Source organism: Aquarana catesbeiana, linkage group LG13, assembly GCF_042186555.1.
Source record: "Aquarana catesbeiana isolate 2022-GZ linkage group LG13, ASM4218655v1, whole genome shotgun sequence".
In the NCBI taxonomy this organism is placed as follows: domain Eukaryota; kingdom Metazoa; phylum Chordata; class Amphibia; order Anura; family Ranidae; genus Aquarana; species Aquarana catesbeiana.
In genome coordinates, this window is record NC_133336.1 from 118,300,106 (window position 1) to 118,326,543 (window position 26,438).

The window sequence follows — 26,438 nt, forward strand, 5'->3', positions numbered from 1 at the left end:
AAACAGCCTCTACTGTTTGTTCAGTGTGAAAGTCCGAGGGCTTTCACACTGAAGCGGTGCGCTGGCAGGAGAAGAAAAAAACTCCTGCAAGCCGCATCTTTGGAGCGGTGTATTCACCGCTCCTAAACCGCTCCTGCCCATTGAAATCAATGGGGCAGTGCGGCTATACCCGTGCTATGCGAGTGGTTGAATACCGCCGCAAAAACGACAGTAAAGCAGCGCTAAAAATAGCGCTGTTTTACCGCCGATGCCCCCACCGCCCCAGTGTGAAAGGGGCCTTAGCGTTAGTTGTTATATGCTAATTTTTACAACCAGAAACTTTACACTGATAATCCTCGTGTTTTTTGAAATGTGCTCCAGAATCTGCTCATGATGAAGTAAACCTGCTTGGAACTCTGAGTAACAATCTATAAGAAAATATGATACTTTAATTGAGACAATCTAACAGAATTTGTTCTATAGAAAACAGTCATAGCACTAAACCAGTGTTCCTCTAATATCACATAGAACACATAGTAAAGGCAGCCATACGAAGAGTGAAATTCAGTAGGCACCGGCCAAATTATTGATCCTGGTACAGACATAGTTTGTAAAGAGGTTTGCAAAGGTGCACTTTGCTCCAAACATTACAAGAGATTGGGTAACCATAGCATGTAATCTTGCAGCACTATTTGAACCTTGCTTGTCTCAGTGTAACAGAAACAAACATGAATGGTGATCTCATGCAAGTGACACAAAAGTTATTTTAGGGAAATGACTTTGAAACAAATTTTAGTATAGTAACAAAGAATCTCCTGGAAGAAAACATAATCTGGCAGTCACTGGCTGTCCATTACTACACATATTTATCTGCAGAGTTTAGGCTGCATTCACACCTGAGTGTTTTCAGCTCATAAAACGCCCAAACAAGCAAAATCCCATTCATTTCAAATGGCACCTGTTCACATCTGAGCGTTTTGTCACCTGAAAAAAAGGCCTAAAAAACGCCCTAAGCGCAAAAAACAACATGCGCTTCTTTGGGGCAGATTACAGGCGTTTTTCTGCCTTTTACTTTGGTGACCTGAACAAAAACGCGATTTTGCTACGTTGCAGCCTTATGATCTAAAATATTCTGGGGATAAGAGAGTCAGCTTTGAATAATATTTATCTAAACTTACAAATACCAAACATGGAGAATAAGCATGTAAATACGATATAGGACCACATGGACGTTTAATGGCTCAACAGTCTGAGCATAAGACCCCTTTCACACTGAGGCGCTTTTCAGTCGCTTTCACACTAAAAAAAGCACCCGAAAAGCTCACGAAAAACAATTTCAATTAAAATCAATGAATGCTTTCACACTGGGGCAGTGCGCTGGCAGGGCGGTGAAAAAACGCCCCTCTCCATTGAAATGAATGGAAAGCTCTTGAAAAGCTCCTGAAAAGCTCTTCAAAAGCGCTCCAATGTTTTACTGGCAGTTTAGAAGTGCCTCAGTGTGAAAGGGGCCTTAGATTGCCAAAACGCACCAATGACTTGAGGAGCCACAGGTGGCATACATCAGGATGTATGTGGCCATACTAAAGCTGGATACACTATACAACTTTTGTTGTTCAATTTCCTTTAGATTTACCTTCAACTATGTAGTGCAAGGGTCTGCCTGTTTACATACAAATTGAAAGTGTTTAAGTTTGAACTCATATTATATGGTTTTGGTAAATCTAAAGGAAATTATATAAATGTGTATCCAGCTTTACATAAACATCAATGCTTCTGTACAGCATATTTTCCAACTGTATGAAGCTTGCAGTAACAACTAGGCCTCAGTTACCACTGTCCTGAGAGTATTCCAGTCTGACTTCATGAGGTATGTGAATGGCCTGCCCTATAACAAGGGCATTATTCCACTTTAGTCAGAGCTGCACAACTTTTTTTTCTCTACAGGCACGTCTTATCCGTATAGGCAGTTTATTGGTAAAAGGTGAACTAACCCTTTAACCACATCAAAACCACAATACGGATATATACACGTTGCAGTTTTGGAGCAGTGTACCAGGGTTATGGCTGCCTGCAGCTGTCAGCCATAACCCCGGTTTTACAATTTACAGCCAGCGATTCTGTTTTTCCTAAAAGCGATCCAGCACAACTGATCAGCTGCTGGATCGCGATAAAATTACAGTATTTCTTCCCAAAAAATTGCATTTGAAAAAACGCTGCACAAATACTGTGACATAAATTGCAACAACCACCATTTTATTCTCTAGGGTCTCCGCTAAAAATATTATATGTTTGGGGATTCAAAGTAATTTTCTAGCCAAAAATACAGATTTTTACTTTTTACAAAAAGTGTCAAAAAATGCCTGGTCTTAAAGTGGTTAAAAACAAATATCACTTGAGGGAACTTCTGCTTGGCTAGGTATTCATTAGGGAAGGTTTCTGTCTCCACTAATCATGTGGTTGCTGCAGGTAAACTGAAGGTGACTGTTATATATCCCAGGTAGCTGGGCGAGAATCCTAGGAATTTAACTTTAGTCAGAGCTAGACCAGTTTGTGTACAGGTGCCACTAAATCAGCATAGGCAGTTTTTTTGGTAAAAGGTGAACCAAACCTTTAAAGAATATCTAACATCAAAACTATTTTTTTTTTGTTTTGGATAAAGTAAGGAATAAGTAAAACCTGTCAGTTTTGTTTTTTTCGAAGCCTGTGTCCCATTCAAGAGATTCTACCTTATAGCCTGTCCTCGTCTAAAGCACAAGTGAAAAGAAATATCCCCAAAGTGAGACATGTCCCATCTTAGACTCGTGTGTCTCCGCAAGTTCTCTATCCTATTCCAGTAGCGGTTTAAAATTGTGAATTATTCCAAAATGCCAATCATGGGGACAGCAGTCAGCAGAAAAAAACATTGGGGATGAATCTCTCCAACAGGATACAAAAGGCATTGAAAACATGACAGGGGTTCTAGCCCTTCCCTGTTCCATTAAAAACAAAAAATGTTGTGTCCTTGGATATATGTTAAATATACAATGTATATGTATTGTTACTTTTATTATGTAAGCTGATCCAGGTGGTACCTTTTCCTAATAAATGGTATGAAACTATAAAGGTGACATATGTGGAAATAAAGTGACATCTAATAGAACATAAAGTGGATAAACTATACATCTGTGCACAGATACAGACCCTGAATACATTTTCTAGTCCCAAGACTGTTCAAAGTCAAACTGAGGGATCTTAAAACAAAGCTCACCATCAGTTCCCATATATTATGGATACACATGGGCCAAACGTTGACTGGTTCAATAAAAAACGGTCGACATTCGGCCCGTGTGTATGGCAACCGTGCCAGCTTTGGTCGAAGGCTCATGGCTGAAAAAGGTCTGCCAACCAGAGCGGAGTGATGGGGGGGTGGGGCCTGTCAGAACACAATAGCTCAGCAGGGGAGATTGCTGTACATCGGATTGTAAGTACAGCGGCTCTGGGGGCGGATCTCTTTTTCTATGGTACAATCTGATAATCTGCACTGTAATACAAGGGGGAGAAGGGTTCATCCAACACAAAGCTGTATGGGCCAAAAGACAACTAATGCTGCTTAGACACAAGCGGACTTCTCATCGGACTGAACTCCGAAGGACTTTTCAACAGAGTTCCGACGGAGTCCCGACGAAACGGACTTGCCTACACACGATCCCACCAAAGTCCGATCGTTTCGAACATGATGACGTACAACCGGACTAGAATAGGGAAGTTCAGTAGCCAATAGCTGCCCTTGCGTCGTTTTTGGTCCGTCGGAATAGCATACAGACGAACGGTTTTTCCGATAGGAATCGAGTCCATCGGAAAGATTTGAAACATGTTCTATTTCTAAGGTCCGTCAGATTTTGACAGAAAAGGTCCGATGAAGCCCGCACACGATCGGAATGTCCGACGGATTTGTTCCGTCGGACCTTTTCTGCCAGAAAATCCACTGCATTAGGGCTCATTTCAACAACCTGTCAATCACTGTGTGTTAATGGAAAAAGCAGCAATTGACAAAAAACAAAAAACTGTGCTTGATGTGCTGTGCCAGAACTTTAAACGCACCACCACAGGACATGCTGCATCCAAAGAAACGTAATGCAAAGCAGGTCAGACATAGCCTCTGAACTGTTGTGTGTACTGCTCCATTAAAGTCAATTGGATTTTGCTGACTTGCATTCAACTTGCGTTTCAAGAAGAAGGTAAACAATGCTCATATACATGAGCCGTTAGAGGTGAAACACTTTAGTGGAAGGTTTGAAGGCCTTGACCAAAAACTGCAAGTGAAAATAAGACACAAAGATATAGGGACAAGAACCACTACGCTGTTCTTATTTCCTTTATTAGAAAGATTAACCTGAGAGTCCAAGGGGTGGTGAGCCTTACTGTGGATACACTGGGCTGTCTCTTATCAGAGGTCATTATGGGGGTTTTCTGGGTTACCACTGATCTGAGATATGTATGGAGTACAACGGGTGTCCTCTGAACTGAGGTCTGTAAGGGGGCATACTGGGCATCCTTGGATCTGAGGTCAGTATGGGTGTACACTGGGCATACGCTGATCTGCAGTCAAAATGGGGGATACACTGGGTTACCCTATATGAGGTCAGTATGTGGGTACACTGGGTGTCCTGTCTGATGAGAGGGCGCATCTGGGTCCCTCTAATCTCTGACGAGGGGGTGCTCTGGGGGTCCTCTGATATGTCTGCGGAGGAGTGCTTTGGGTGTCCTGTAATCTGATGAGTGGGTGCTATAGGTGTTCCGTGATCCGAGGTTGGGGGAGGGGTGCTTTGGGTGTCCTGTGATCAGAGGTGGGTAGAGAGTGCTATGGATGTCCTGTGGTCAGACAAAGAGTGGTTGCTCGGGGGTTGGTGCTCTGGGTGTCCTGTGATCAGATGAGAGGGAGAGGCGGGCTCTGGGTGCCCTGTGATTTGGGGGGGTGCCCTGGGTGTCCTGTGATTTTGGGGGGGGGGGTGCCCTGGGTGTCCTGTGATTTGGGGGGGGGGGGTGCTCTGGGTGTCCTGTGATTTGGGGGGGGGGGTGCTCTGGGTGTCCTGTGATTTGGGGGGGGGGGTGCTCTGGGTGTCCTGTGATTTGGGGGGGTGCTCTGGGTGGTGTCCTGTGATTTGGGGGGGGGGTGCTCTGGGTGGTGTCCTGTGATTTGGGGGGGGTGCTCTGGGTGGTGTCCTGTGATTTGGGGGGGTGCTCTGGGTGGTGTCCTGTGATTTGGGGGGGGTGCTCTGGGCGGTGTCCTGTGATTTGGGGGGGGTGCTCTGGGCGGTGTCCTGTGATTTGGGGGGGGGGGTGCTCTGGGCGGTGTCCTGTGATTTGGGGGGGGGGTGCTCTGGGCGGTGTCCTGTGATTTGGGGGGGGGTGCTCTGGGTGGTGTCCTGTGATTTGGGGGGGGGGTGCTCTGGGTGTCCTGTGATTTGGGGGGGGGTGCTCTGGGTGTCCTGTGATTTGGGGGGGGGGTGCTCTGGGTGTCCTGTGATTTGGGGGGGGTGCTCTGGGTGTCCTGTGATTTGGGGGGGGTGCTCTGGGTGCCCTGTGATTTGGGGGGGTGCTCTGGGTGCCCTGTGATTTGGGGGGGGTGCTCTGGGTGCCCTGTGATTTGGGGGGGTGCTCTGGGTGCCCTGTGATTTGGGGGGGTGCTCTGGGTGCCCTGTGATTTGGGGGGGTGCTCTGGGTGCCCTGTGATTTGGGGGGGTGCTCTGGGTGCCCTGTGATTTGGGGGGGTGCTCTGGGTGCCCTGTGATTTGGGGGGGTGCTCTGGGTGCCCTGTGATTTGGGGGGGTGCTCTGGGTGCCCTGTGATTTGGGGGGGTGCTCTGGGTGCCCTGTGATTTGGGGGGGGGTGCTCTGGGTGCCCTGTGATTTGGGGGGGGGTGCTCTGGGTGCCCTGTGATTTGGGGGGGGGTGCTCTGGGTGCCCTGTGATTTGGGGGGGTGCTCTGGGTGCCCTGTGATTTGGGGGGATGCTCTGGGTGTCCTGTGATTTGGGGGGGATGCTCTGGGTGTCCTGTGATTTGGGGGGGATGCTCTGGGTGTCCTGTGATTTGGGGGGGATGCTCTGGGTGTCCTGTGATTTGGGGGGGATGCTCTGGGTGTCCTGTGATTTGGGGGGGATGCTCTGGGTGTCCTGTGATTTGGGGGGGATGCTCTGGGTGTCCTGTGATTTGGGGGGGATGCTCTGGGTGTCCTGTGATTTGGGGGGGATGCTCTGGGTGTCCTGTGATTTGGGGGGGATGCTCTGGGTGTCCTGTGATTTGGGGGGGATGCTCTGGGTGTCCTGTGATTTGGGGGGGATGCTCTGGGTGTCCTGTGATTTGGGGGGGATGCTCTGGGTGTCCTGTGATTTGGGGGGGATGCTCTGGGTGTCCTGTGATTTGGGGGGGATGCTCTGGGTGTCCTGTGATTTGGGGGGGATGCTCTGGGTGTCCTGTGATTTGGGGGGGATGCTCTGGGTGTCCTGTGATTTGGGGGGGGTGCTCTGGGTGTCCTGTGATTTGGGGGGGGTGCTCTGGGTGTCCTGTGATTTGGGGGGGGTGCTCTGGGTGTCCTGTGATTTGGGGGGGATGCTCTGGGTGTCCTGTGATTTGGGGGGGATGCTCTGGGTGTCCTGTGATTTGGGGGGGATGCTCTGGGTGTCCTGTGATTTGGGGGGGATGCTCTGGGTGTCCTGTGATTTGGGGGGGATGCTCTGGGTGTCCTGTGATTTGGGGGGGATGCTCTGGGTGTCCTGTGATTTGGGGGGGATGCTCTGGGTGTCCTGTGATTTGGGGGGGATGCTCTGGGTGTCCTGTGATTTGGGGGGGATGCTCTGGGTGTCCTGTGATTTGGGGGGGATGCTCTGGGTGTCCTGTGATTTGGGGGGGATGCTCTGGGTGTCCTGTGATTTGGGGGGGATGCTCTGGGTGTCCTGTGATTTGGGGGGGATGCTCTGGGTGTCCTGTGATTTGGGGGGGATGCTCTGGGTGTCCTGTGATTTGGGGGGGATGCTCTGGGTGTCCTGTGATTTGGGGGGGATGCTCTGGGTGTCCTGTGATTTGGGGGGGATGCTCTGGGTGTCCTGTGATTTGGGGGGGATGCTCTGGGTGTCCTGTGATTTGGGGGGGATGCTCTGGGTGTCCTGTGATTTGGGGGGGATGCTCTGGGTGTCCTGTGATTTGGGGGGGATGCTCTGGGTGTCCTGTGATTTGGGGGGGATGCTCTGGGTGTCCTGTGATTTGGGGGGGATGCTCTGGGTGTCCTGTGATTTGGGGGGGATGCTCTGGGTGTCCTGTGATTTGGGGGGTGCTCTGGGTGTCCTGTGATTTGGGGGGTGCTCTGGGTGTCCTGTGATTTGGGGGGGGTGCTCTGGGTGCCCTGTGATTTGGGGGGGTGCTCTGGGTGTCCTGTGATTTGGGGGGGTTGCTCTGGGTGTCCTGTGATTTGGGGGGGATGCTCTGGGTGTCCTGTGATTTGGGGGGGTTGCTCTGGGTGTCCTGTGATTTGGGGGGGTGCCCTGTGATTCGGGGGGAGGGGAGCTGTGGTCCTCCAGTACACTCAGGCCGGTCCCTGTCAGCTGTGGTGGGTGGATGAGTACACAGCACACCTCCTTGCTCCTCAGGCCACACTGATCCCCAAGATGGCCCCCAGAGTGGGCCCAGTTTCTTGCCCTCCTCACCTGTAGCTCGGCCCTCTCCACCTCCCAGTGCGCTCTCTCCATCTCGAAGCGGGCCCATTCATGCTGGATGTAGTGCAGGATCCCGGGGATGGTGTACTGCATGGGCCGGGCGGAGAGCTCACAGCCTGTCTCTGATGAGGGGACTCCCTGTGCCGGGCTCTGCCCGGGACCTCCGATCTGCGGCCTAGCTGAGGCAGCCATTCCCGCCACCGCCGGGTGATCCTCCATGTAGTCCCGGGGCTCCGCCGATACGGTCACGTGAGGAAGCAGCTCCGGGCGGTGATGAAGGGGGGAGGGGAAACGGCCTCGGTGCCCGGCCACCGGAGAGAAAACGACGGTCCGCTCTATAACCTCCGCCCGATCACATTACTGACGGTCGCCATCTTTCAGACCTCCCCCGGGCCCGGTTCGCTCCGCGGGGCACTCTGGGTAACCGGCCTCGTTCGCCGCCTCCCGCTTGACAGCGTCAGTGCGCAGGTGCGGGACCCGTGAACCGACGTCACAAAGGCAACCTGCATCACGTGGCTTCGCTCCGCCTATTTTGCTTCATGACGCGGACCTTACTAGTGAGGGAAGACTCTTCCGGTGGTGACGTCACTGAGCTCGTACACACGGTAATGCTTATAAACATAGAGGAAGATCTACCGGGGCAGTTTCCGGCTACGGCCTGTACGAGACGGGTGTGAGGCCGGCATTGTGCGTCTCCTTATCTAATGCCTTACATTGTATCACACTATGGGTGGGGGGTGGATGATTCAACTAAAGGCGGCCCTTTTATTTCTATTCTGGATAGAGTAAGGGAGAGTTCTAATCCCTGTCAGTTCTCTTTTCGCCATCTGTGTCTCATCGAGGAGATTAGCCTTCACTTCCTGTCTTATAACCAAAACAGGAAGTGAGAGGAAACCTCTCCAAGATGAGGGAATCTGTTGTCTTCAGAGCCAGTGCCCCCATTGGAAGATTCCTCCCCATTCCTGTTCTGGAGACAACCCAACGTTTGGGATTTTCTTTCATTTTGGTGATAATGGTAAACAGGAGAAATTGAGAGGATGAATCTTCCTATTGGGGGCTCAGACAGCAATAAAAACTGTCAGGGGTTCTAATCCACCTCCACTCTATTCTAAACGAAAAAAAAAGATGGATATAGCTATCTGTTCCACCGGGGGGAGGAGGATGTTTGTCTTCATCTCCTATACTGTAGACACCACAAGAACTGCTACCTTCAGATGTGGCAAACACTGCCTCTGTATTATGGATGAGTAGAAATGGACGTTTAGCTGCAGTCAAACCGCAGTCCCTGAATACTTTATTTGAAGTTACTAAACTTTATCTGTAAAGGAAGCTTTGACTGGCTGTTTTGACTTCTGCGTTGCGCTGCGATTGACGTGCTGCACTGAAAAAAAAAAAATGAGAGCCTGTGCTGCTTTTTTTTCAGGGGGACACACACACAAAAAGCACAAAAGCTGGACATTCACCTAGGGAAAAGACTCAGTCTGCCCCCCCTTCCCAGAAAGGATAGTGGAAGTAGGGCAGAGTGGACAGTGTCAGTCGTGTGTTTTTTTTTTTTTTTTTTTTTTTTTTTTGTAATTATTTTTTACAATATTTATTTTTCTTTTAATTTTAGGAACCCTGTTGGGGGGGGGGGGGCTTTGGTTAGATATCAGGGGTCTAAACTGACCCCCTTATGTCTCATTTTAGAGACTGAGGACACTAAACACAGTGTATTATAAAACTCCTCCCATTAAATATGCTTTGCAGCATACCTTGCAGAAGAACTTCATAGACTACAGAGCAACCTTTACATCAGAAGCCCTCTCTTGACTTCAGAAGTCCACCTTTACATTAAGAGCCCCACCTCCCTCGCTACTCATCAGTTCCCCTTGTCCTCCCTAATATAAAAAGTCCACCTTTACATACTGTAAGAGATCCTCCTTTCACACAGCGGTCCCCATTTACTTTAGAGTCCCCGCTTACGTCAGGGTTTCCTCTTACATCAGAGTCCCTCTTTAATCAGTGTCTCATGTTACATCAGTGTCCCCCTTGCTTCAGAATCCCCCATAACATCAGTGTCCCCCATTATTTTAGAATTGCCCCTAACATCAGAGTCCTTCCTGTCATCTGAATCCCTTTTTATATCAGTATGCCATTTTACATCAGTGTTCCCCCATACATTAGTATCCCCCTTTACTTCAGTGTCCCCCCTTACATCAGTGCCTTCCCTTACAGCAAAGTCCTTCATTACATCAGATCCTCCTCCCCCCATTCATATCAGTGTCTCCTGTTACATCAATTACCCATCTTACATAAGTGTTCCCTCTTATATCAATGCCCACTTACAATCCCCTTTATATATTATATTATTTGATAGTGCATTCCTTGCATTACTCCCCCCCCCCTTGCAAAAATTTGTACCCCCTCTTTACATCAGTGTGCCCCATCCTTACTTCAGTGTGCCCTCCTTTCTATCAATGTACCCCCCCCCCCCATGAGTGCCCCAACTTAACCCCCCCCCAACTTAAACAGCATGGATGTGCATGCACAATGGGCATTGGGAGGCAGAACAAGTGTGAATGAGGAAGTTCTGTCGTCCTCTGGGAGCTGGGGTAAACACGTGATGTCCTTGGTTGCTAGGATGCCAGGAGTCTTAGCAACCAAGGATTGGAAGGAGGGGAGCGAGCTGTGCAGAGTTTCGGAGCCCTCTTTTGCATTGCACTAGTAGTTACCCAGAACGTATCTTTTAGCTGCAGCTGCCCTTGCCACTGTTGGCTGCAGCTCAAAATTGGTTCTGTGTGATCAGGAGCACTGCACTGGCAAGAAGACGGAGGGGGAGAGAGAACACAGCTCACACCTCCTCCCAGCTCTCTCCTCCCCACTCAAAATCTAGGTTGATGCCACTGTCACAACTCTTGTTAGCGATGGCGCCCCTCTCAATGCGGCACCTGGGGCACATGTCCCTCTGCCCACCCCTAGTTTTGTCCCTGGGCACACATCAGCGCTATGCACAGGTATCAACTGCGTTTATTGAAATACATTCCACTTACTATATCGATCAGCCATAACATCATGAAAGTTGGAGTGAAGAAGTGTGGCGCTAATGGGTAGTGGGACTCCTGTCGCTAAAACAGGTAGAAAAAGTGGTTAGGAGAGAGTGAAAACTCCTTTAGTGTAAAAGTGTTTGTAAGGTATACATAAAAATATATATTGGGTAATAAACACAGTACAAGTGAAAACCCAGTATGTGTTAAAGAATATAAAAAACTCAGTAAAAAAGAAAATTTAAAAGAAACTAGTTATGAAACAATCAAAAATATATGGTACAGCAAATACATATCAATGCAAGGTGAGCTGAGTGTGTTAATCCACAGAATTGGAGTTCAATGGAGGTGGTAGATCAGAAAAAGAGCACCGGTATCCCTAAGGGGAAAAAATACAAAAAATATATATACAGAGGAACTCAAAAGTCTTTTAAATGGCAAGATGGGATAGTCTCATTCAATCCCACAGGTAATTAGATGTGAACTGTCTTCTCAAGAGGTAACCTGAGGGTTATTGAGAAAGGACCTGACCAATGTGTTGGATCTTGGCTCAAATGGATAATTCCCACCAGGAGACAGGCAGAAGCAAAAAGCAAAAGAATGCCCTTACCAGATCCGGTGGACTCACGGGCCGTAGCGGTGAGTCAAACGAGCCTGTACCGTTAAACGGTGTGGGGTAAAGGTGTGTGGGAGAACTCAAGAGGTAAGTCCTATGTTTATACCCCACCACTATCTACTGCGCCTGTTTTTATTACTTTTATGCCGGTTTTTAATTTATTTTGGGCCGAGTTTTTACCGCCCCTTGCCTGTAACAACATTTTTTCGGAGTACACTCCCTAAATAAAGTGCTCTTATGCTTTTTGCTAATTAAGGATTTACACTATGTGGAGTTTTCTTCCTTTTTTTTCCTTTTTTGCCTATTTGCACATATGATGTTTTTCTGAGGAAACGGTGATCTGCTGATCGGAACCATACCCTGGGGATCCCGGACTCCAAATCGGTGCTTCGTATGAGGACTGCTGACAAGATGGTTTACAAGTTCTCCCACACACCTTTACCCCACACCGTTTAACGGTACAGGCTCGTTTGACTCACCGCTACGGCCCGTGAGTCCACCGGATCTGGTAAGGGCATTCTTTTGCTTTTTGCTTCTGCCTGTCTCCTGGTGGGAATTATCCATTTGAGCCAAGATCCAACACATTGGTCAGGTCCTTTCTCAATAACCCTCAGGTTACCTCTTGAGAAGACAGTTCACATCTAATTACCTGTGGGATTGAATGAGACTATCCCATCTTGCCATTTAAAAGACTTTTGAGTTCCTCTGTATATATATTTTTTGTATTTTTTCCCCTTAGGGATACCGGTGCTCTTTTTCTGATCTACCACCTCCATTGAACTCCAATTCTGTGGATTAACACACTCAGCTCACCTTGCATTGATATGTATTTGCTGTACCATATATTTTTGATTGTTTCATAACTAGTTTCTTTTAAATTTTCTTTTTTACTGAGTTTTTTATATTCTTTAACACATACTGGGTTTTCACTTGTACTGTGTTTATTACCCAATATATATTTTTATGTATACCTTACAAACACTTTTACACTAAAGGAGTTTTCACTCTCTCCTAACCACTTTTTCTACCTGTTTTAGCGACAGGAGTCCCACTACCCATTAGCGCCACACTTCTTCACTCCAACTTTCACTTTGCAACGGTCATATTGCTGTGTTGGCTGCTTCACTTCCATCCAAGAGCTGGCGCAACTTTTACATTTTTTCCTTACACAGCCATAACATCATGACCACCCACCATGACCTGTCAAGGCATGGACTCCACTAGATCTCTGAAGGTATGCTGTGGTATCTGGCATGAAGCCGGCAGTAGCAGATCCTTGAAGTCTTGTAAGTTGTAAGGTGGGGCCTTCATGGATCAGACTTGTTTTTCCAGCACATCTCACAGATGCTCAATTGGATTGTGATCAGGAGAATTTGAAGGCCAAGCCAAAACCTCAAAGTCATTGTTGTGCTCCTGAAACCATTTTTGAACGCATCAGACCAGGCCATCTCCTTCACTTTCTCTGTGGTCCACTTCTAAAGCTCACATGCCCATTGTAGGCACTTTTGGCTGTGGACATGGGCACCATGACCTTTCTGCGACTACACAGCCCCATACGCAACAAACTGCCATGCATCATGTGTTCCGACACCTTTCTATTGGAACAACTTTTTCAGCAGTTTGAGTTACAGTAGTTCTTCTACTGGATCGGACTACACGGGCCAGCCTTAGCTTCCCCATGTGCCTCAGTGAACCTTGGCTGCCCATGACCCTGTCGCCATTTTACCAGTTTTCCTTCCTTGGACTACTTTTGGTAGCTCCTGACCACTACAGACCGGGTACATCTCACAAGAGCTGCAGTTTTGGACATGCTCTGACCCAGTCCTCTAGCCATTACAATTTGGCCCTTATCAAAGTCAGCGTTAAGTCACTAATACCGCATACGTTTTTGAGTTAAAATAACTTGTGCAATATTTGTAGCAAAAGTAGTCAATTCACTAAAAACATGCTTTATTTACTGAATGCGTTAAATATTTATGTATTGTAATATTTATCACCTAAGCTTAGCCTTATTTTTTGACATTGCTTTTTTTTTTTTTTTTTTCCCCCCAGGTGCTAACACTGCACCAGATGAAGGTAGATAAATAAAAAAAATGCACACAGAAATATTATGAAACTGAAAACATTCTAGTAGGCTTTCATTCAGAAAACCTGAATCTCCTTCTGCTGAAATGTTACAGAACCATCTCCCTCTAGTGAAATGTTACAATTTATTTTCATTCCTGAGCAGGCAGAACATTTCCACACCGATACATTGTATACTTTTAATTTACTGGCCAGCACAGAGTTTCCCTCATGGTTATTTTGTACATAGCTAAAATACCAACTGCCAGGTGATAAATAACAATTGTGTGTGCTCTTTAGGCACCTTTTTAGAAGGGGTGGAATCTGTCCAAGTGGATCCGCCTGCTAAGCAGGTGATCTCTCCGCTGATCCCCACTGAGCAGGTGGATGACAGTTCCGTGTCTGCTCCGCAATGCAGAGCAGACACGGACACAGCCGGCTGCTCTCTATGGGGTGGTCAGATGGAAATGGACTGCATGTCTGTTTCCATCCGACTGTCATCAGACCTGCTGGACAGATGGCAAATGTATCCCCATCTGTCTGTTCTTATTGGATTTTATGGGATCAGATGTCCGCTGACATCCGGTCGCCCTCCCCTTCCCCCTTGTCACCATGGACATGAGGGGGTTTGGGCGGGCCTGACCTGCTGCGCAGTGCCTGCCCATCCATTAGGGGCGCTGCCCCCTATATGAATAATGGATAGATTCATGCATAGCATGAATCTATCCATCACTGCCGCCACCCCCATTTATGCGTTCGGCTCCTTTCAGGATGCTGGGCGCCTTAATTACAGCGGCAGGGGGGTGTTTTTATTTTTTTTAAGCACCTAATTAGAGCCATAAGCTCTAATAGGCTTCAAAATAGGGTGGGCTCGAAGCGCACAGCATTGCCCCATGAGCCCACCCAGGTGTTACAACAGCGAATGAATATTCGCTGTTGTTACACTGATCCTCAATCTGGCCAGTCAGAAGCAGGTCTGAGACCCGTTTTCTGATTAGCCGAAAATAGAAGACTCCCAATTGGCCACTGAGGGGGAGGAAGGAAATGGAAGCTGTCGATGCCCGTGGAGAGCAGAGGATGGGAAAGCTGTCGCCGCTGCCACCACTGAGCAAGGGAAGGCGCCGGTGAAGCGCTGCGTAGATGGGCTAAGTGCACCAGACCCGCCCGCTGACCGATGAGGGGGATGGCACTGTTTGCCTTCCCCCCGAAAGAATTACCACCGGCCGCCACTGCTACTGTGCATTTTCGCCACGCATCACACCGGATGTGTGGCGCCACAGTACCTGCGATTTGTTTCCATCTACATGGCTGACGGTGAGCCTTTTACACCACTGTGGGCGGCGGTTGCTGCTCTGGTGGGAGTGCTTCTCCTTTGAACCACGCCAGTGTGACGCTGGGGGAGGACCCCTTGGCGGCATGTACGCCTCTAAATATCCCCATTTGAGTGTGCTGTTTTTGTTGATTGGTGGCTGTCGTCTGGAGTCTGCTCTATACCATCTTTCTCAAGTCGTCTTCCAGGACGGCACCCTGAGAGATGACTGGTCCCACCTGACAGGAAACACAATCAAGATAGAGGTTAAAATCCCCACCCCTCCCCGTGCTCCTCAGTTTTTGATTGTGTTTCCCCCTCAGCAAAACAGTTTGGCTTTTTTTCTTGTAGACCTAAGGCCGAGGGCTGTAAGTCTCCCCCCGGGAGCCAGACCACAGGCTTGGGAAGCCTCTGGGCTTGGTAGGGCTTGCCCTCCCTGTAGGGGGGTTTTTGCCCTATTTCTCAGGGGGGCGCAGGAAGATCCCCAACCAATTCTCGAGGAGTAGCAGTCCTCATTGCTAAAACTCTACGCTTCCAACTCTATACATTGCAGTCGGATCCCCAAGGACGTTTTTTGTTTTTACATGCCTCTGTCGGGGGTTTGGAGGTACTCCTCCTTGCATTTTATGTTCCCCCGCCATTTACATTTGCTGCGCTACAGGCTGAGGTTGCCTTCATGGCCAAACACCCATCTGTTCCGGCTATTTGGGCAGGGGACTTCAATATGGTTATTGCTCCAGGCCTCGATCGGTTGAGTTCGGCCACCCCTACGGTCCCTGCTTCCAGTATCACAAGATTTGGGAAATTCCTAGCGGAATTTGCCCTTATAGACTCATGGAGACACAAACATCCACAGCAAATACGTTACTCTTGTTTCACCCCCGCACGTACAGCCATGTCCAGGTTGGATTACATCCTCCTTACTCCTCCCCTGCTTCCACACCTTACTGACGTGGGCTTTGACACTAGGGTGTTGTCGGACCATTCCCCATATTGGATCAAACTACGCTTACCAAACCCACCTACGGTACATATATGGAGACTAAATCCGTTTTGGCTTAAAGTCCTGACGAACTTGGAATCCGTCCAGCTTGAGCTAGACCATTACTTCCGCATTAATGAACACTCAGCCTCATTCAGATCTGTCTGGGAGGCCTTTAAGCTACACGCCCGAATGCTCTTATCCACGCGTATTAACAGACATAAGGCAACGTCCAAACTCCTACTTAGACAAGCAGAGGAACGCCTGGGTGCCTTAGAACAGGCCTTTCAGGCTGACCCGACAGCCACAAATGCCTCCCTCTTGCACAGACAGGTTAAACTCACAGATCAACTCCAAAAGGCCAAACAAGGCATCTTTTTTAGCAAACAACGCACATACGAACTTGGTGAGCGGGCTGGTAAGCTCCTTGCCTTTATGGCACACCTAGACCACAAACCCCCTGTGGTGGTTACTCTTCGGTCGACGTCGGGGTCCATGGTGACAGATCCAGACCAGGTGGTTGAGGAGTTCAGGGCCTTTTATTCGGACCTGTACTCTTCCACCGCGTAGTACACCCAGGATGACCTCACGGCATTCCTACGAACATTGCGTTTCCAAAACTCTCCCCATCACAGGTTGCTCAACTTGAGGCACCCATCACCACCGAATGCATAACGGAGGCCTTGGCACATCTCCCTGCCTCCAAGACTCCCGGTTCAGATGGTCTCCCTCTTGAATTTTACAGTCAATGTAGTGAAACTCTAATCCTCAAATTATGTAAACTATACACGCATATATTCGACTCAAACACACTCCCGACTTCCATGGGCGAAGCTCTTATCGTCCTCATACCCAAGCCAGGAAAAGACTTACACTTCCCCGAATCATATAGACCTATATCCTTACTCCAACTAGATGTCAAAATACTTGCCAAAATTTTAGCCCTCCGCTTAAACAAAGTTATCCTTAGCCTAATACACCCCGACCAAATCGGTTTCATGCCCAACAAAAACAGGGTCTTTAACCTTAGACGGCTACATATGAACCTCCAAGCCCAGCATACGGAAATTGGCTCTAGAGTAGTAGTCAGCCTGGACGCCGCTAAGGCGTTCGATTCTGTGGAATGGGACTACCTATGGGAGTGTTTACACAGTTTTGGATTTGGTCCAAAATTTATAAAATGGCTTCAGCTTCTATAGCAGGCCCCCACAGCCCGCATACAAGTTAATGGTAAAATCTCTCATCCATTACAGCTCTCGCGTGGTACGCGCCAAGGCTGCCCCATATCACCCTTGCTATACGCCTTAGCAGTAGAACCCTTAACCATATCTCTTAGACATCACCCCGGCATTAGGGGCCTCCGCTGTGGCCAGCTGACAGAGGTCATCAGTCTGTACGCTGATGACATGCTTTTGTATCTTGCTGATGCCGGTCCCTCCCTACAAACAGTCCTCCAGATCATTACAGCCTTTGGAGTGTTCTCCGGGCTCCAAATTAACTGGACCAAGTCCCATATACTCCCATTGGACCTAGGCGCCCCGAGTGCTGATCAGGACGCACTCCCACTGGTTAGAACCAATAACATTAAATATCTGGGCGTGCATGTCTCCAGGTCCCTTCGTGATTATATCCCTCTTAATGTTGAACCCCTATTCCAGGTCCTTAAGACTAAAACACAAACATGGTCCCGCCTCCACCTAGGTGTCATGGGCCGTATAAACCTTGTAAAAATGATACTTCTCCCTAAACTTTTATACATTTTTTGGCAAGCTCCATTGTACCTCCCCCCGCGCATATTTAAATCCATGGAATCCATCATCAACACGTTTATTTGGGGATCCTCCCGTCATAAGCTGTCCTGGAAAGTCCTAAAATGCCCGACTGAGCTGGGAGGAGCGGCACTCCCCGACCTTTTTCTATATTACTTAGCATCTCAATTATTCCACTTTTTCCATTTCAACCACTCTGATCGAGAGAGATACTCCACATTAGTCTGTCCCCGAACCCCAGACTCACTATTCCACCCCTTTCAAATATTATTTTGCGGCCCACACAATTCAACCCAAAATGATGACACAAAACAAATGTTATCTCACCACTGTAGAATCTGGCAACCTGCTATGCGCATTGGACAGGCTCCAACCCCCCACTCCCACACACCTCTCTGGCACAACTCACACATGCCCGAGCTAAATTCTGTTCCTGACCATAGACTGTGGGTGGACAAGGGAATTATATACCTGTCACAGGTAGTGTCGAGTGGATTGGTTAAATCCTTCCAGGCCCTCAGGGACAGCTTCGCCCTACCCGACCACATGTTGCTCCGCTACTATCAGCTCAGGCACGCACTCTGTACGCAGTTCAGGGGCTCACTTCCGCGTCTCGAGATCCCGCTCCTAGTGGACATTGTCTTGGGTGAAGACTCTCAAAAATTGATATCTCTTCTATATACATACCTCATGTCACCCATAGCGGAGTCCACAGCTCTTCAATTGAAGTCTCGCTGGGAGTCTGATCTGGGTGCCCTGTCTGATGAAGATTGGAGGGAAGCACTAACCAACTGTAAAACAGTGTCCCCCAAACTATCTGATCGCCTCACCAACCTCTATATCCTCCACAGATCATACCTAACACCCTACCGCATTTCTAAATACAGACCAGGCCACAATCCCAATTGCCCCAGTTGTAACCATCCTAATGCGTCATTTTACCATCTAATATGGGCCTGCCCGTCGATACAGGGGTTCTGGACCCAGGTGGTCCGGTTCCTCCATGACCGCATGGGCTCTCCGGTGTCTCTCTGCCCCCCGTCAATGCGTGCTGGGACTCCTCTCACTCCCTGAAAATGAAAAATATTTGAACACCCTCTTGCAAGAAACCTTATTTCTTGCTAGAATGCAAATCGCCAGGACATGGATGAGAGGTCCTCCCTCTACAATACAACAATGGATCAGGGCCGTTAACATTACCCTCCCCTATAAAAAACTGCTTTATATGCATAGGGGATGCCCTGATAAATACCATAAAATCTGGGACAGATGGGTAGAGGATGCTTCCAACTGCGAAGTGGAGGTCTAGTCTCATTTACGGAGGTTAAGTATTTAAACCCTGTTTACGGATGCCTTCTGGTCTTAAGTAATAATCTACTGTTCCTACAATGTCTTATCTTGCCTTGATCATTAGAGTACCATAATATACATACTAAGCCTGATTAAACTGTCAATTTGGAATGTTTCGATAATGTGGTGCCGGTTGCACCGTCTTTCGGAATGTTTGTACTCATACTGTTTTATGCTCAATAAACGTTATTCTTGATTAAAAAAAAGACCTGGGATGGGGACCACACATCCAGAACAAGGTTGTATGGTCTACCATTTGAAGGGTCCCTCCTATTTGGTGCAGGTTTGGACCAGACCCAATCCAGATCCACTGAAAAGGGAAAGAAGTTTCCTGTAAAGTATAAAGGAAAATTTTTTAGAGGCCCCCAGGTCAACAACCGTTTTAAAAATCGTAAAGAAGGCAAGAAATGGGGCATTGGCAGGGGCAAGCAGAAAGGAGGTCTCCTTTTCTCGGGCCCAAAGCCTGCAGACAAGGATTCCAAGTGACGCCAGCACCAGAGTAGGGGGGAGGTTCTCACACTTTGTCACACAGTGGGAACAGGTCTCTCAGAGTCCTTTTATCCTTCAGTGGATAAGAGAGGGCTACAGACTGGAATTTGTATCCTTTCCTTTCTTTTAAACTACCTACCCAGGGACAGACCAAAAGCCTTAGGACTCTTAGAGAGTGTCAGACAGTTGGCAGACCAGGGGGTCATTCTCCCAGTACCGACAAATCAATGTGGATGGGTGTTTTATCCCCACGTCTTCGTGGTTCCAAAGCCCTCTGGGAAATACCGTATGATTATAAATCTAAGCAGACTAAACTCCTTCCTACGATACAAGAAGTTTCGTAAGGAGTTGGTGTACACGGTCAGGAAGCATCTGTTGAAGGAGGTCTTTATGGTCACCATAGACCTAAAGGATGCATATCTGCATGTCCCCATTTTTCCGGATCATCAGGTATTCCTTCGTTTTGCAATACACATAGATCAGGGTACCCAGCACTGGCAGTTCTGGGCCCTACCCTTCGGACTGGCAGCCAGCCCGAGAGTCTTTATGAAGATCCCAGTAGGGGTCGTCTCCTACCTGCACCTTCAGGGAATCACACTGATCCCCTATCTAGATGACCTATTGGTCTACAACCTTTTCAGGGATTCTCTGCTCTTGGATCTAGACAAGGTGATAAGCACCTTGGAGTCCCTGGGATGGTTGATCAGTCACGAGAAATCCTCACTGACTACATCTTGGACCAAGCTCTACCTGGGCCTGCTGGTGGACTCAGTAGCGCAGAAGCTGGTTCTTCCACAGAAGAAGGTGGAAGCACTGATTTGCACGGTATCATCAATCATAGATCGGAGGGAAGCCTCCCGAAGGTTGATCATGAGGACTCTGGGACTCATGACGTCCTGTATTCCCACAGTACCTTGGGCCCAGCTCCACTCCAGGTCCCTTCAAAATTTCCTACTCTCCTCATGGGACAGAAAAAGGGAGTCTTTTTGGATGTTCGCGTTTCCTTTCCTGTAAAGGTAAAGAAGTCCCTTCTTTGGTGGCTCAACCCTCAGAGGTTGGGGGTGGGTCATCTTTGGACCCAGCTTCAGCCTGTCAGGGTGACAATCGATGCGAGCTCCTGGGGCTGGGGGGGCTATCTAGAGGGGTTACAGGCTCAGGGTGTATGGGACAGGCTACAAATAGCTGCCTCCAATTACAGGGAGCTCCTGGCAGTCAAAGAGGCTTTAACAGCGTTCGAGGACAGGATCAGGGGGAGAGAAGTACAGGTCCTCTCCGACAACTCTACATCGTGGCCTTCCTGAATCGTCAGGGGTGTACCCGGTCGCGCTGTCTGATGAGTTTGACACAGGAAATCTTGGAATGGGCAGAACAGAGAATTCCCTCAATTTCTCCGGTACATATAAGGGGGATTTTCAATGTAGAAGTGGATTTCCTCAGTCGGCAGACAGTTCACCATGGAGAATGGAAGTTAAATCTCGAGGTGTTCTCTCTTGTGTGTCAACAGCTGGGCACTCCAGAGATAAACTTCTTCGCCCGCAGGGCAAACAGAAGGGTCAAAAGGTTCTTTTCCCTCTCCAGAGAGGAGAGGTCCGAGGGGGTGGACGCATTAGCACAAGAGTGGGATTTCAGCCTGGCCTATGCTTTTCCCCCCATAGGAGACGCTTTAAAATGTTTTACTGGTTACATGTTGTGAGTTATAGAGGAGGTCTAGGGCCAAAATTATTGCTCTTGCTCTACCGATCGCAGCGATACCTCACATGTGTGGTTTGAACACCATTTTCATATGTGGGCGGGACTTACGTATGTGTTCGCTTCTGCATGCGAGCACACGGGGACATGGGGGGAAAAAAATAATTTTTTTTTTTTCTTTTTTATTGTTCACTTTTATTCCTATTACAAGGAATGTAAACATCCCTTCTAATAGGAATATGGCATGGCAGGTCCTCTTTACAGTGAGATATGGGGTCAATAAGACCCCACATCTCACCTCTAGGCTGGGAAGCCTGAAATTGAAAAAAAAAAAAAACGATCCTGGCTTCGATCGTAGCGGTGAGTCGGTAGAAGCACCTGAGGGCGGCAGGAGGGGGGGGACGTCCCCTCTCGCCTCTCGTAAGAACGATCAAGCAGCGGAACAGCCGCTATGATCATTCTCATGGTGTAGGGAATCGCTGGTTGAAAAAGCTGATATCTGAATGATGCCTGTAGCTGCACCCACCATTCAGATATCCCCGCACAAACTCAAGGACGTCGTATGACGGCCGGCGGGCGGGAAGTGGTTAAAACACTTTTTTTTTTTTTTTTAACACAAAGTTGTCCAATTATATACAATATTTCTAACACATAGCATGTACATACCAAAAATGACACCCCAAAATAGATTCTCCTGCTCCTCCTTAGTACGGCGATACCACATGTGTGAGACTTCCACAGCCTGACCATATACAGAGGCTGAGTACAGCCTAGTATGGCTGGGTATGGCTGAGTATAGCCAAGCATGGCTGGGTATGGCTGAGCATGGCAAAGTATGGCTGGGTATGGCGGGCTATTGCAGAGTATGGCGGGCTATTGCAGAGTATGGCGGGCTATTGCAGAGTATGGCGGGCTATTGCAGAGTATGGCGGGCTATTGCAGAGTATGGCGGGCTATTGCAGGGTATTGCGGGGCATTGCAGGGTATTGCGGGGCATTGCAGAGTATTGCAGGGTATTGCACAGGGCATTGCAGAGTATTGTGGGGCATTGCAGAGTATTGCACAGGGAATTGCAGAGTATTGCACAGGGAATTGCGGGGCATTGCAGAGTATTGCGGGGCATTGCAGGGTATTGCACAGGGAATTGCAGAGTAGTGCAGGGTATTGGGGGGGATGGCTGAGCATGAAGGGATGGATGGCTGTGACTGCACATGTCACTGAGCAGCGTTGTGGGCACTACACATCCAGCCCACAGCGCTGCTCCCATTCAATCCCTCCCTCTCCGTACCAATTGATACAGAGAGGGGAGACAGGAACTGGCGTCATGACATGACGCCGGTTTGTTTACATGCGATCGCTCTGTCATTTGACGGAGCGATCACATGGTAAACTGCCGCGATCCGGATGTTCCCGTGTGCGTGCCCCAGGGGGCGCGCGGGAGCTGTTTTCTGGGATCACGTCATATGACGTGATCCCAGAGTTATCCAACCACCCTGCAGCCATCATTTGGCTATGGGCCAGTTGGCAACTGGTTAAGGAGTGCGGCAAGTGGAAAACTGCGTGTAATACCAGAACAGGCCAATATGAGTACCTCGTAATGCCTTTTGGCCTTTGTAACGCCCCGGCAGTTTTTCAGGAATTTATTAACGATGTCCTCTGAGATTTGTTGCAGTTATGTGTGGTGGTTTATCTCGATGATATCCTCATATTTTCCAAGTCCCTGGAGAGTCACCACACAGATGTCTGTCGTGTGCTTCAGAAACTAAGAGAAAACAATCTCTATTGTAAACTGGAGAAGTGCGAGTTCCTGGGCTATGTCATTTCCACTGCTGGTTTTTCGATGGACCCAGAGAAACTTTCAGCAGTCCTACAGTGGCCCCGACCCATGGGTTTACGTCCTCTGCAACGTTTCCTGGGCTTTGCCAACTATTATCGGAAGTTTATTCGTAACTTCTCGTCTCTGGTCAAGCCCCTGACTGATCTGACCAGAAAGGCGGTAACCCACAGAGTTGGTCTCCGGAGTCCATTAAGGCCTTTTGAGAGTCTCAAGGCCTTCCTTTGTTTCTGCTCCTGTGTTGGCACATCCTGATCCTATGTTGCCTTTTATCCTAGAAGTTGATGCTTCTGAGACTGGAGTTGGCGCCCTTATGTCTCAACGTCCTAAATCTGAGAGCGCTATGCATTTTTCCAAGAAATTGTCACCTGCAGAGTGCAATTACGAGATTGGTGACAGAGAGCTGTTGGCGATCATTTTAGCCCTGAAAGAATAGAGACATCTCCTTGAAGGTACCACTGTGCCGGTTCTCATTCTTACTGACCATAAGAATCTCAAATTCTTGTCTGAGGCTAAGCGCCTCTCTCCCAGAAGGGCGCGATCAGCTCTTTTCTTGTTGAGTTTTAATTACATTGTCTCATTCTTACCCGGTACTAAGAATGTAAGGGGCTGACGCCTTGTCACGACAATTTTCCTCCACCTCCAAGTTGGAGTCTGTTCCGGTTCCTGTGATTCCTCCTGATCGTGTCCTGGCTACAGTTCGCACCTGTCTTACTTCTCCTTTGGGTGACAAAATTCTTGCTGCTCAGGTCCATGCTCCTCCTGAGAAACCTTGTGACCGCTGCTTTGTCACAGAGAGTCTCCATACTGCCGTGTTCCAGACTTACCATTCTCCCAAGACAGCTGGCCACCCTGGGAAGAATCATCTTGTTTGGGCCATTTCCCAACAATTCTGGTGGCCTAGTCTATGGGCTGATGTAACTGCCTTCATAGCTGCCTGTTCCGTGTGTGCTCAGAGTAAGACTCCACGACACCTTCCAGTGGGCCTCCTACAACCCATACCCAATGGAGAGAGGCCCTGGACCCACCCGTCTATGGATTTCATTGTGGAGTTACCCAACTCCCAAGGCAACACTGTTATCCTTATGGTGGTTGACCGGTTCTCAAAGATGTGTCATTGTAATCCACTTAAGAAGCTGCCCACTTCTAAGGAACTGGCTTCCATTTTTGCTCGGGAGATCTTTCGCTTACGTGGACTACCCAAGGTGATTGTCTCCCGGTTCTGGCGAGCCTTTTGTGCACAGTTGGGAATTCAGCTTGCTTTCTCCTCTGCGTATTACCCGCAGTCTAATGGGGGCGCAGAACGAGCCAATCAGTCCTTGGAGCAATTCTTACGTTGCTATATTTCTGACCATCATAACAACTGGTCTGACCTATTACCGTGGGCAGAGTTTGCTCACAACAGTGCCTTGAATTCTGCTTCCCAATTGTCCCCGTTTATGGCGAATTATGGCTCCCAGACTTCCATGTTGCCTGACTCGTTTGTTCTGCAGAGTATTCCTGCGTTAGAGGAGCATCTCTGTGGTCTTACAGAGAATCCCAGCTGGTGACTAGGAGACACTGAACATTGTCGTACCAATGACATTGGTCCCATCGTGGCTACAGGACGGCACTCTCCTCCTCTTGCCTCACTGAGCTCGGTTACCATTCCATGTTGCCAGCACAGACACTTCCCCCATCCTGGGCTGTTCCCACCTCCTGCTCCTCTCCATTCAGGAAATGGCTCACAGCTTCTCCTCAGCCAAAGGGAACAGAGGGGTGTGAACTGTGGAAGGCAAAGTAGAAGCCCATTACTGGAGCTTGGCTGTGGGGCCCTAGGGCATATCGGAGCTGGATTTTGTGGACAATATGATAATATGACAGGGAGGCTGCAGGGGCCCCCTGGAGCTAGGGGCGGGGTTGCGATTGTGACCCCTGCAACCCCTTATACTACGCCCATGGCTCTGATTATCTTGAAGGGGAACTCCACGCCAAATTTAAAATCAAAACCGGCATGGGTTCCCCTTCCAAGAGCATACCAGGCCCTTCGTTCTGGTATGGATTTTAAGGGGAACCCCCATGCCAAAATAGCTGCGCGGGGGTCCCTCCCAAAATCCATACCAGACCCTTATCCGAGCACAAAGCCCGGTAGGTCAGGAACAGGGGTGGGGGACGAGCGAGCGCCCCCCCTCCTGACCGTACCAGGCTGCATGCCCTCAACAATGGGAGGGGTGGGTGCTTTGGGGCAGGGGGGCCCTGCCCCCTCCACCCCAAAGCACCCCCCACCCCAAAGCACCTTGCCCCCATGTTGATGGGGACAAGGGCCTCTTCCCGACAACCCTGGCTGTTGGTTCTCGGGGTCTGTAGGCGGGGAGCTTATCGGAATCTGGAGGAGGACCCCCAGATTCCGGCCCCCCCACCCTATGAGAATGAGTATGGGGTATGGGATACATTGTACCCCTACACATTCACCTAAAAAAAAAAAAAAAAGTTTCAAAAATATTTTTTCCTTTCACATAGTGATTTTAGTCCACTAGTGATAAAAGAATTCACACTAATTCAACTATTAGGTAGTTGATCTAAATCTTTTAAGACTAGGCTCCGAAACACACTAAGAGAGGGTGCCATATTACCTGGGGGATTGAACAGGGATGGGTTAGACAGACCAGAATGAACATTGCTGTCTCGCCCAATTACCCTTGGAATGGTTGGAGGTTGTGTCAGAAAATGTCTTTGTATGCTCAGCTTGAGAATGTACTTTTGCACATTGATAAAGGTAGAAAATGTATTTAGTTTTCTAGGAGGGACATATTTAAGTCCCTTTTATCTAATACAGACTTTTCTGCATCTGTGAGTTTGAAAATTCCTGCACCTAAAGGGTTCTTTTTCTTTTTCCTTTGAAGGCACCACCCCCACCCCTGGAGCCTCGTTTTGTTTTGGGCTTCTGGGATGGTGCACAGTGGATGTGTGAAAACCTGCATTTCTTATCGTACATCACGGGACACAGAGCCATAGTAGTTACTATGTGGGTTATACTTTTTGGTATTAAGGTCATAAAGTTTTTACTGGCGGTGGTGCTATTACAGGTCCAGGATTGTGTGTTTTCTCGAGGATCCCCAGCTCCTGAAGGTTTAACGGAACCCACCGTGATGGGTGAAGATTGGGTCTGTTGGTTTACCACAGAAAACCCTGCGGCTGGAAAGGTAAGTGGAGTTTTCTATGAGATTTTTAAAATTTTTCTTATGAAATGTCTCCTTTAAATTTAGTAAGTGTTGTCATGTCTATGTGTCACCACTGGGGGCTGCATTGAGCACTTACCATCTCATGCTTCTCAGAAAGCCCGCGTTGTGTCTAGGAAGCAGCAGTTCTTCCTCCAGCCAAGCAGCAGACCTCCGGTAAGTCTGAGGGGGTTCCCTCTCCCCACCAGACGCCCCCCTATGCCGTTTTTTCTTCCCCTCTTCTCAGGGAAAGAGCGCCGCAAGAGTTTAAAAAAGAAGACGCGAACGGCACCCTGCTCAGCGGCTTCCAGACCCCCCTCGCCATTCCTCCTTCCTCCCTGTGGATCCACAGGGGAAGGGCCATGGGGGGGGGCTTAGCGCGGTGTTGGCATCCTCCAACGCCCAGCGCGGGAAGGTACAGTCAGGTAGGTAGATAGATTAGAATTATG

At 48.7% G+C, this 26,438-nt stretch overlaps 2 protein-coding genes across 6 annotated transcripts in view; one reads left to right on the forward strand and one right to left on the reverse strand.

The window, feature by feature from the left end:
• Positions 1–8,188, reverse strand: part of STRN3 (striatin 3) — a 115,514-nt gene extending 107,326 nt beyond the window's left edge. For 3 of the 5 annotated variants that reach the window (XM_073609178.1, XM_073609177.1, XM_073609176.1), the window contains exon 1: positions 7,659–8,187. In XM_073609178.1, coding sequence (XP_073465279.1) covers positions 7,659–7,886 — 228 coding nt within the window. In that variant the 5' untranslated portion in view covers positions 7,887–8,187. Of the gene's footprint in view, positions 1–7,658 lie in introns of all 5 variants that reach the window. The other 2 variants (XM_073609175.1, XM_073609174.1) reach the window with 1 other exon arrangement.
• AP4S1 (adaptor related protein complex 4 subunit sigma 1) overlaps positions 7,931–26,438 on the forward strand; it is a 165,629-nt gene continuing 147,121 nt past the window's right edge. The window contains 2 exon segments of the mRNA XM_073609179.1: positions 7,931–8,272; positions 25,858–25,974. The gene's annotated coding sequence lies outside the window, so the exon portion shown is untranslated.